Genomic DNA, 10627 nt, shown 5'->3' with positions numbered 1-10627 from the left:
GATGTGGATTTATGAGCTTGGGCTGGGGATGTAGGCTGGAACTAATCTCTATACGGGTCGTTGACGTAAGGATTCCGACATGGATTATCTGCCCAAAGGGAACCGATCCCATTTTTTACTACCTCATGGGCACCTGGTCCGATCCCCCTCTGGAGGGTGCCACCCTCTACCCCTTAACCACCTTCTGATCTCAATCCCTCATGCAAGATCGATCCCAATCTATGTGTGGCAACCGCAATCGCAACCACCCTCCACATGCACGCACGGGACAGGCATGGTATGTATGTATGTATGTATGTATGTATGTATGTATGTATGTATGTATGGATAAAGAAGTGTAAAAGGGTAATCCGACTTGTGCTGCCCAGCCCAAGAGCTTACATTACATTACACTCACTCGGGATACCCGCACCAACCCAACGAAGCTGAGACACACACACACACACACCCACCCCTCCCATTACCGTCACACACACACAACATACACACACAAGAGAAGCTGGAGAGGAAGAGGGGCCGGCCGAGGCGGCCGGCTGCGTCTGCGTCTGCGTCTGCGTGGGCTTGGGGGTGGATGGCTGGCTTGAGGGATGGCCACGTCGCAGTTTAGATTGGGGGGGGTTGAGCGTGAGGGGTGAGGGTGAGGGTGAGGCTGGTTTCCGGGTGTGCTGTGCTCCCCCCTTGCTTGCTTTGCTTGCTTACATCGCACCTTGCCCAGCTAGCTACCCTGGGCTGGGTATTGTCTGGGTGGGTGCGGGGTTGTGGGAGGGAGGTGACGTGATGTGATGGGTGCTGTGGGGGGTTGTGCGTGTGTGGGTGAGGCTTGCTTCTTCTTTTTTTTTTTTTTTTTTTTTTTTTTTTTTTTTTTTTTTTTTTTTTTAATGGTGATGGGGGGCGGGTGGTTCTGGATTTCTGTTTCCTGTGTGTATGTACCTCATGTGAGAGTTGTTTCCCTCTCTCTCCGTCTTTGTTAACTCCCCCCTTCCCTATACGCACTCAACTAGGTAACTGGCCCCCGGAGTTGCTTCACTCCCTCGGTTCGACGCCTTCCAGCAAGGTTTGCCCGAGGCTCTTCGTCTCGCCCTCCCCTCGCCCGTTCGAAACGGAGCTCGGCATCAGACACACATATGCCGTGTGCCTCTCGTGTGTGCTGTTACACATGGCCGGGTCGCATTGTTTGCAGTAGACAACCCGGCCAGCCAATTGTCGAGCGGTTGCTTTACCGAGTGCTGTCTTCGTGTCTTCTTGCCTTCCCTGAAGTGGCCTGATCCCGGGTGTGCACCCGTCTTACTTCGTACCGCAGGCTCGTTTGGTGGTTTCGAAAGAGCCTCCTGGTCGGATCTCTCGTCGGACTCCCGGGGAGGGTTGTCCTCGGCGGATCACTAACCGTGACGCGGCAAACAGCGCGTGCTCGGGCACCTGAACAAGCCACGATCCACGATATCACAAGTCCAAACAATGCATCATTTACGCCGGCATCGGCATCGACAGGATCCTCGTCTGTCAATCTGCAGTCACCCGGGCTCTTGGGGACCAGGTCAGACAATGCGAGGCAAGGGGTCCAGTCGGTCGATGCCGTACCCGACCAAACGCCTAGGATCCCTAGGATCCCTAGGATGCCCTAGGATCCTAGGCGGTAGAGATTGGCCGCGAGCGGGCTTGAAAGTTCCATTTGCTTGTCTGAGACGGGGGTCGGACTAAGATTTGAGATTGTATCACAAAGGAACTGCCACCGGGTCTCGGGGTCTAGAGTCTACCCGTCGGGCATCAGATGGCCATCAAACGATGGTTTTTCTAGAACAACGTCCCCGAGCGGCGGAGAGTTGGTGGCGCAACTATTACCGCAGGTGCGTGCGACAATTATCAGCCCGCGGAGTTGCACCCGAGAAATGTCATTGGTTGGTTTTACTCTTCGTACCGTCGTCGTCTTGGGGCTGGAGTTGCTTTGGCGCACTCGCTGTGAGACTGGCCCTTTCTGAGGATGATACGCACTGTGTTGGGAGCTACCGTTTCTTTTTCTTTTTTCGTTTTTTTTTTTTTTTTTTTTTGCTTTTTCATACTCTGCCACTCCGCCTGTTCTGAGCCGTCCTTAGGAAACTGCAACGCTGCGAGCCTGTTGGCCGATCTTGCATGTTGGTGATTTCCCGATTTGGGGTCTCTGCCCGGGCTACCCAGTGCGCGTCGCAGAACCCCAAGCACCCTGAATCCCTTGGCACTTACTGTGTAGACCCCGAGGACGGGAGGCAAGAGGAAGGCAGAGACATGCATTGCATTGGCGAAGTGCGCAGGCGTGGTTGCCTTAATTCTGGCCGAGCCAATTGAGTGTTGTATTGGATGATCACCATCTGCCGGCTGGCGGTTTTGGGCGCGCTTGCCGCCGAGCCCGTCGCGTGCTGAGCTCATGGCAGGTGACGTCAGTGGGGTTGCTTGGCTTCGGATGGTTAATCGCGCTCGCTAATCTCGTTGCGATGGGCAAGATCGTGCTACCCTGCCGCCTCGAGCCTGCTTCCCTGTCTCCCTGTCGCTGGCTGGAGCCTGTTTCCCTGCCGCCTTCCTCCATAAAACATAAATAGCTCGAATGGGTGTTGGCACGGTCCAAGGTGAGTTGTTTTTCGGAGATTGAGGATGTATTTGTTTGGGGGCCCTGCGCATCAGACGGAGGCAACTGCCAACCTGCCGGCAGAGTCAGTGAGTTTGTTAGTTATCTGATCCGATCAATTGATTGGCAGTTTGCGACCCCTCCTCCGGAAATCGCGACATCTCGAGACGGGAGCTGATCCGGCCAGTGTCGATATTTCGGGGTAGCACTGTGCGGTCTGTTGTGAGATCGATGTTTGCACTTTAAGGGTCCAACACTGCGTACAGCGTAATTGCCTTCATACAGTTCACGAAAAACGCTGCCACAGGCCTTCAACACAGTGCGCTTCACGTTGACTTGCGCAAGCACGGCGGGGCCGGGCCAGCAGCCTACCTGGCTACCTAGAAATGTTTGCACAAGATCTCGATCCATCCCTTCGATCCGGCCATACCACGCGAGATTAACCTTCCGAGGACCAGATCCGGCGCCCAACGGCCTCGTGTTTTTGTCGTGGCCCTGCGTGTTTGCTTGATTTTTCGGATTCCCGGGCCGCCGCGGGCGCCGTGGAAGGTCCGCAGGGGAAAGAGCGGAAAGAGCGTTATTTGCAACTGCCTGAGGAGGACTTGATGCTTTTTCCGTTCAAACTTGGAAACTCCCCGCACTCGCGATACCGGACCCATCCCTCCCCTGCCTGGCATCTCAAGAGCGGGATGGGCTGGTTGCTGCAGCCTCCCGATCCAGCGGCTTGCTTCGTGTCACCATGTCCTCGCCGACGCTTGCACTTTTAATGCTGGCGGCCCGTCTCCTCGAGGCCACCCCCGGAAAAGTTGTGCACAAACACCATGCCCGACCGTCCCATGGACCGACCTCGCATTTTTTACCCCTTCGTGGCGTGCCTCTCAAATTCGCGCTATTGGACTGCGCTTCCGCTTGCTGCCCAAGCTATGACCGACTCACTGACCACAGCTAGTTAGGAATTGGACACTGCCCAACAAGCCTGCGCCGCGTCTCGACCTGGGCCTATGTGCTTGCCATGGCGTTCTAGTCTGAAACGGGCCTCTGTCCGGCTCGTTGTCGTCGGACTTCAAACGTTATCACATCCCCCGTCCGTTTTCACATTCTTTTTTTACTTCCCTGCTGAGCTGATGTCGATGTATAAATATGCGGAAATCTAATTCGCAAATAGAAACCAATATTAGAAATCCATAAACCATGGCTTTGCCGGGCTGTCACCTGGCTGTCACTACTCGGTTTCTCTTCTCATTGTGGCGCTGTGACTGTTGGAGGCAGCAACATCGGCGGCCGCTTTGGGCATGCTGCGGGACGGTGCTGGCCACTAACAGCTGCACCGTGACTGCTGCTCCTTGCCGACCTAGGTAGATATTCTGAGCTCGCAGCTCGGCTAACTACCCCTTCAGGACTGCCGACCATCCTAGCCGCCAGGACACGGCCGACGAGCCGAATGCGGAAACGGCTTCGCGGAGAATAGAGACATTTCCCCCATGATTTATGGACATGCATGTGAAAGGTCTTGGGCTAACCTGAACGAATATCACGTCCTCTCTTCCGAAAAATGAAAACTGACTTGTCGGAGATCAGAGCCTAACTCAAAGTTCTATCAACTCTTTTCTTTTCCTTAAGCGGAACTTGGCCTGGCTCCCTAGAAGGAAATGCTACCCAAGATCCCTTACCACTTTTTTTTTTTTTTTTTTTTTTTTTAGGTGAGGTCGGCGTTTCGTAAATTGTGAGTGACAGACTTGAGTTTGGCTTCTTCCAGGCGCAATCCTAAGAGAGTATGCAGCCCTACTCGCACCGTGATGAACAAATCTACATTTCGCGATGAAGGCGCATCTGGCCGTTTCACAAGCCTACGACAAAGGCCGTAATACCCTCTCCTCTCTCGCCAGCTGGACTGGACCGTGGACCTCAGGAGCCGGCAACGTTCCACGGCGTCAAAATCATGGACCTTAGCCGCGCCAAGCGTGTGACGGCCTCGTCTCCTCTCCGGCACTTTCATTCTCGAGTATTCTTCTCAACTCAAGAGCAGAGGCCCTGTCATCGAAGGCCGAGGGAAGGGATGCAATGGCTAACCGCAGCCGCAGTACCAGCACCCAATGCATGTGTGTGCGTTTCCCTGTATGCGCCAACTCAGCTTCGGAACGGAAACTGGAGGACGGTCATCGCATTGCATTCTTCAAGGCAGCGTTCCAATCTGGGCAATTGCAGCCGAGTACAGCCACAGACACGGCACGTCGTCTGTGAGCGAGGAGGGATCGCCCTGAAATCTGTATCGATGCGTGCCTGGGAGAAGATCAGATCAGATAAGCAACACCCTCCTCCCCTGACTATCTGTGGCCCGATGTGATGTTCAAGGGTCTAGCCGAGAATATCACCTCTCACTTCGGGCGCGGCAAGTCCGCCGTGTCTCGTAACTTGGGGGGCCATTTTGTCTCTCCTCGATTGCAGACACAGGAACTAACTAACTGGTAACCAAAACCCCTTCCCTCCCCCGCGCCCTTCGCAAGCGAGCAACTTTTGTGCCACGCCGCCCCCCTCGCTTCCACCTTCCTCTTCCCTCCCGCCGCAGCCAGTTACGCAAGACAGTTGACTACTTGCTTTCCTTCGCATCGAGACCTATCTTCATGGGCCATCAACGCTCGGCGTAGCCGTGGGGCGGCCCGGCGAGGAGAGACGGCAGCTTGCTTTTAACATGTTTCGGTCGGTTGGTGACAGAGACATAAAACTCTATTTTGCTCGCACGGTAGCTTGGGGGGGGGGACTCGATCTGGCCGGGCAGATTATAGACGAGAGATAGACACCGGTCATCAATTCCTCTCTCGATTCCCCCATCCCTTTATTTCCCCTTTCCCTTCGGGGTGGGGAAGGGAAAGTGTTTATTACATCACAGCACAATTCTATTCCCACCCTGACCACCGCATCAACCCACTTCCCCCACACACAACCCATCCATTCTCATAACCCCACCCATCTATTCATATGTGTGTATGTATGTATGTATGCAAGCATATCTATACGTATGTATTCCCCGACCCGAAACCACCCCCGGCACGCTCCCCAGCCGGGCCACGGGGCCACGGGACAAGACCACGGCCCGCTCTGCGGTCGGCTACGGGCTGGTGGTGGATGGGGGAGTGGGAACCTGCACAGGCATGTATGTATGTACATACATAGATAGATTAGCCAAACCAGGGGCATTGCCTTTGCAGACGGGTTCCGGCGTGGGTTTATCGAATCTTGCACACGCAACACGCAACGCGCAGGGAGGGGGGGGGATGCAACGGGCGATGGCCGGCCGGCTGGCTGGCTGGCTGGGTGGCGGATGCTTCTTCTTTTTTTCTTGACATGGTGGCTGTGTATGTGATACCCCTCGAAATGGCTGGAATGAGATGTGCTGAGTCTGGGACGGGACAGGATGGCAAGTATAGGCAGGTATGGGATGGTCAGGAGTAAAAGAGCATTCAGGAACGGTACAGTGCGACAGTGCGAGGCGGACTGGAGGTCGGCGATGGGTACGTGACGAGAAACCTTGGCGTTTGCCGTTTCGCGTCTTTGCGTCTCTAAGTTTACCCGTGCGTTTACCATCACCGAGAGGATAATCAAGAGGTGCTTGTGCACTAGAATGTAGTATTTGTCGACGGGAAAAGCTGGCAGTCCCATTCCACTGCGCTCTCTCTGTACGCCTATCCGCTACCATATATATCGCCTCGCCCAATGCCTTTTGCCCTTCCTCCCAATTGCCCCCCTCTGACCCAAACCCCCTCCCCCTGTTCGCCCACTTCCTCTATTCACACGATTCCCCTAAAGAACACACTCCCGCCACACAACCGTCCGGAGGGGGGGAGAAGGACCCAAGCCAGCATACACTCCGTAGAAATAGCAAAGATAAAGTGGTAACTCCTGGGTTCCCGAAACCTGTGCCAGCCCCCGAATAACCAGGTAACAAAAAAGTCTGAGAAAAGGCGGGTATGGGGTATATACAAAATAGGTGACAGATAAAAAAGAATAAAGATTTCGCTCCTCTCTCTGAGCCAGGCGATGATCCAATGCAAGAATGATCTAGGCTGTCTAGACCTGGGTATTCCGAAATAGAAGAGAGGGAAGTGATATCAATCCGAAGACAAAAAGTACGGTGCCTGCCTTGGGGAACGAAACCACTCCTGCCCCAGCCCCGGCTGATTCAATCGGTGACTGGGTGGGGACAGAGCATGCGCTGTTGTGATGGTTCCGATCCCGAATGCAGGTTATTTTCGTTCATCCGTGGGTTTTGGCCGTAGCGATCTTTGGTCGAGCTGTCGCTTACGTTCCAGTTTCGCATAGTGAAGGCCGCAGGCGTTGCAAAGCGTCCTCGCGCCGTCGGGGCCGCGCCGCCATTCTGGCGTGTCGACCCGGTTACAGCTGTGGCACCGGCCGGGAGGGGCGGCGCGCTGTGAAGCAACGTGTTAGCGTCCTGCGCCGTTCGCTTGGGGAGACGAGGCTTGAGGTAGGGCAAAACTTACACCGCGCCGTTTCTTGACCTCATGCATCGCATACGGCGGCTTCATGCCGTCGCCGTACATTGAAACGTCCTCGTCGTCTGGGCTGCGGCCGCTGCTGTCTCGTGTGCGCTCGTTCTGAATGCGATTCTGCTGGACCATGTCCCGTACGTCTTCAAGCTTTTTGAGAGCGAAAACGAGGTTGTTCAGAAGCTCGCCTACTTCATTTTCTGTGGGCATCCTCGACGGAATTGGCTGCGAACCCTGCTGTTCCTGCGCTGCGGCCACGTACGCCTCGGCAAAATTGTAGCCTGTGCGGCAAGACCGCATTATCTACAACATGACATGTTAGTCGTTACGCTCCTTCTTCCTTGGTGTGACTCGAATCAAAAAACGTACTGCTTGCAGGGCATCCTGATACCCGTTTACTTGAAAGTGCTTGTCGAAGTTCGCCTTGTAATCAGACGGGCGGTGGTGCGCGTAATCGGCTTCCTCCCCGTAGGCAGGTGGCCGCTGTGCGTCATACGGCGACGGAAGCGGGGGGCCGGAATGCCTTGGGGAGATGGGATATGCCGATGCCGACAAGGGCAATTGCCCGGGTGGAAGCCGTCCTGTCTCCGCATACAAACCCGGGAGGTGTGGCGGCGGCGGCGGCCGATGGCCGGCGCTGAGGGATTGCGTTTCAGCCTGCCTTTGCTCCGCTTCGAGTTGCTCCAGCTTGACCGGAGGGGACGGTTGCTGTCCGGGGAAGGTGTTCAGCGGAGGTGGCACAGGCCGACTCGCTAGCCCGTGTCGGCCGGGATCGGAAAACGCGGGGAGGGTATCGGAGCGCGGAAACGTTGACGTCGGGTGTAACGCCCTAGGCGACGGGTTCTTATCTGTGCTCGTCATGTCTGAAAACGGCCTCGGTGGCGGGGCCGATGTGAAAGGCGATGGCAGGCCGGGGGCTTGGTGTATCGAGGCGGATGGCGGCGGCGGAGCGTACCCGAGCGATTTCCTCTCCGAGAATACTTCCGAGATGGAAGGCAAGGATTGCCGGTGAGAATGGCCTTGCTCAGACCCCTCCGAGGGCCTCCGGGGCTCGACCGGCGAGATCATGCCGGGCATGCCGGTGGTAGGGGCCGAGTAATGATAGCTGGAGCTGAACGAGTTGTGGTGTTGGTGTTGGTAGGGAGTGTTTGTGCTAACTAGCGGCGCGGTCGCCATGGTCGGTCCGTCCCTATATGATGTCTCGATGCGTTCCTTTGGTCGTTGGTCGTACTGCTCAGCGCCGTTGGAAGTTGGAATCCCACTACAAAACGGCCGACAGAGTTAGGGTCCGGGGATACGTGGAAACAAGCAATGTTCTTGACTCAGAAATATACAAACCTTTGCCTCTGTCCCGGCCCACCCGCTTCCATAGCGGGTCTCTTGTGTATTCCGTCAACGGTGTCCTCCTACAGCTTGACCACTCCCGGATGCCGTGACCATGCGAGCGCGTAGAAGCGGATAGATCGAAGAGGCGAGAGGCGAGAGCAATATCGTTCGATCGTGACGACGGGGGCAAATGGCCAAATCCTAGTTCCAAGCTCGCTTGCTTTCCTTGTCTTGTCTCGTCTTGTCTTGTCTTTTATTATTCTTTTTCTTTTTCTTTTCTTTCTTTTCTTTCTATTGTTCGTTGTCGAGAAGCCAGGGAATGCTCAAACTGCAATGCACTCTTGAGAAGCCAGCAAGTTGTGAATGGGCAGAATAGGTAAGGGTGCAGACCGAGAGGGAATCCGACAAGGCGGTGGCGGGTGCTGCGGTTTTGTGTGTTTCCTGTTTCTGTCAGGAGCTGATTTGACCTGGCCGTCTCGCCGTGCAAGGGGGGGCTGCAAGTCGGTCGTTCGGGGTCCACTCGCGCCATGGGCACTGTGTGGATAAGGGTGAGGGGCGATCGAGATCAGAGAGTGGATCCGCCCGGGCTCCCGTGGAAATGGTTTGTGGGAACGTGCCGTTCCCCCCCATTCGCTTGTCTCGCGGAGTCTGACCAGGTACCTCGACCGGGACCACCCCAGCAAGTCTCCCCGTCTTGTTTCTGCCGCAATGTGATGTGGAGTGGGGAACAGGGCCAAACACGCCAAGCCTTACATTTCGTGCCAGCCAGTTCGCTCCGTTGTTTAGGTTTGTTTGGGTATCGTGGACATCTCTTGTCAATTCGTACACTAGTATACTCCACTGTACTGAATGTAAGTACACGCACGCCCCGGGTCTCTCCCGAGCAGCGCCCCTTGGTTCACTGATTACCTAGGTAGTTATCGGTGAAGGTCTGCCGCAAAGGATTGCCGAACCAAAAGGAAATGGGAAAAGGAGGCCATTAGCCCCTCCCAAACTGTAACTATAAAACTTTGCCCTATAATGTAGGTACTGGGTGTAGACAAACATCGAGTCCAGCAAAGTCCTTGTCAAATTTCAGGACGGAGATCTGCCAGCGAGGAAGGCAGAAGAAGCGGACGATCGGGGCTGCAGGGGCATCGGCGAGATGCTGTACATGTGTGTACTGTCCAGTAGTTATACTCGTATGGAGGGCCATGCGCAGGGCATCGTGTCCGGGAACTGAAGGTGAGGAGCGGCGGTCGGAGGGTTGTGCTAAGTTGTCCATGCCCCAGTGCGCACGCATTACGGGATTCATGCGGCCTCCATCGCCAGCCTCGTGTCTCATTCCATCCTTTAGGCAAGCCTAACGTTAGTTACCGGGGTCCTAGATGAACTTGGGCAGTGCAGCCAGCAAAGCGCTAGGCACACAGTCAATCTTGTGCAGATGGGGAGCTTGCAGAAAAGGCGTGTAATCCGTGGGAACATGCGGCTGGGCCGTATTGTACCGTATTCGACCGTGTGTTCGGGCATTGGGCAAGGCGTACCAAGGAACCTGGAGCCGGGCATTTGGAAGAGATGCCAGGAAAATGCAACCCAGATTGCCCTGATGAGATTGGCGCGTGGGTGGGGGCCCGTCTTGGGACGGGAAAGGAAAGGGGGTCAAGGAGGCACAAAATCTCACCGGGCCAAGACGCTCGCTGGGGGGTGGTTTGCAAGTTGGGGTACCACCAGCCCGGGTGATCTCGATGTTTTCCGGCTGACGAAAACCCCAATCCCAGTCAGCCAGCCGATGGTGAGTGCGAGGTGCCAGGAGACGGGTGACCTGCAGGAGGAATGGGATTGCCGCACTCGCTGCCCCGAGGCTCGATCGAATGATATAGGGATACAGCTTCGTTCTCGATAAAGTTCTTGAGGTTGGGAGCCCTCGAAGCTTCGCGAGCCTGGAATGCATCGTGCACAGGCACGTAACAGTCGCAACTTTTTGCCGCCGAAACCCCAAAGACCGCCGCCACCGCCTGGTTTTGTTCTCCTGGATGCCATTTTATTAGGACCAACGAGGCAACTGCCGAGTCTACCATCTTGAAGGTCTTCGTCGTCTTCTGCCGCTCCCCACATGCATGTCAGATCTCGCCGTCGCTTCTCGATCGTCCGATCCGCGTGCATTGCACTGTGCTTCGGGCACCCAATAACTTGCCCAAGCCAAGGAAACGCCAGCTCCAGGCAT

General features: G+C 55.6%; 3 protein-coding genes across 3 annotated transcripts; 1 reads left to right on the top strand and 2 right to left on the bottom strand.

Moving 5' to 3' along the window:
- Window positions 1-1216: 1216 nt before the first annotated feature.
- Window positions 1217-2400, bottom strand: CHGG_00694 (uncharacterized protein; the record flags this gene model as incomplete). The annotated part of the gene is made up of 2 exons (XM_001219914.1): window positions 1217-1618; window positions 2218-2400. The coding sequence occupies 2 exons, from the start codon at window positions 2398-2400 to the stop codon at window positions 1217-1219; spliced, it is 585 nt and encodes a 194-aa protein (XP_001219915.1).
- Window positions 2401-3787: 1387 nt separating this feature from the next.
- On the top strand, window positions 3788-4081 carry CHGG_00693 (uncharacterized protein; the record flags this gene model as incomplete). Its single annotated transcript, XM_001219913.1, has 2 exons — window positions 3788-3951; window positions 4012-4081. The coding sequence occupies 2 exons, from the start codon at window positions 3788-3790 to the stop codon at window positions 4079-4081; spliced, it is 234 nt and encodes a 77-aa protein (XP_001219914.1).
- A 2766-nt stretch (window positions 4082-6847) lies between these two features.
- On the bottom strand, window positions 6848-8468 carry CHGG_00692 (uncharacterized protein; the record flags this gene model as incomplete). The annotated part of the gene is made up of 5 exons (XM_001219912.1): window positions 6848-6885; window positions 6990-7020; window positions 7093-7401; window positions 7468-8359; window positions 8437-8468. The coding sequence occupies 5 exons, from the start codon at window positions 8466-8468 to the stop codon at window positions 6848-6850; spliced, it is 1302 nt and encodes a 433-aa protein (XP_001219913.1).
- Between the last annotated feature and the right edge of the window lie 2159 nt (window positions 8469-10627).

Source organism: Chaetomium globosum, genomic scaffold, assembly GCF_000143365.1.
Source record: "Chaetomium globosum CBS 148.51 scaffold_1 genomic scaffold, whole genome shotgun sequence".
NCBI classification, from domain to species: domain Eukaryota; kingdom Fungi; phylum Ascomycota; class Sordariomycetes; order Sordariales; family Chaetomiaceae; genus Chaetomium; species Chaetomium globosum.
This window is presented reverse-complemented; position numbering and strand designations above follow the sequence as displayed.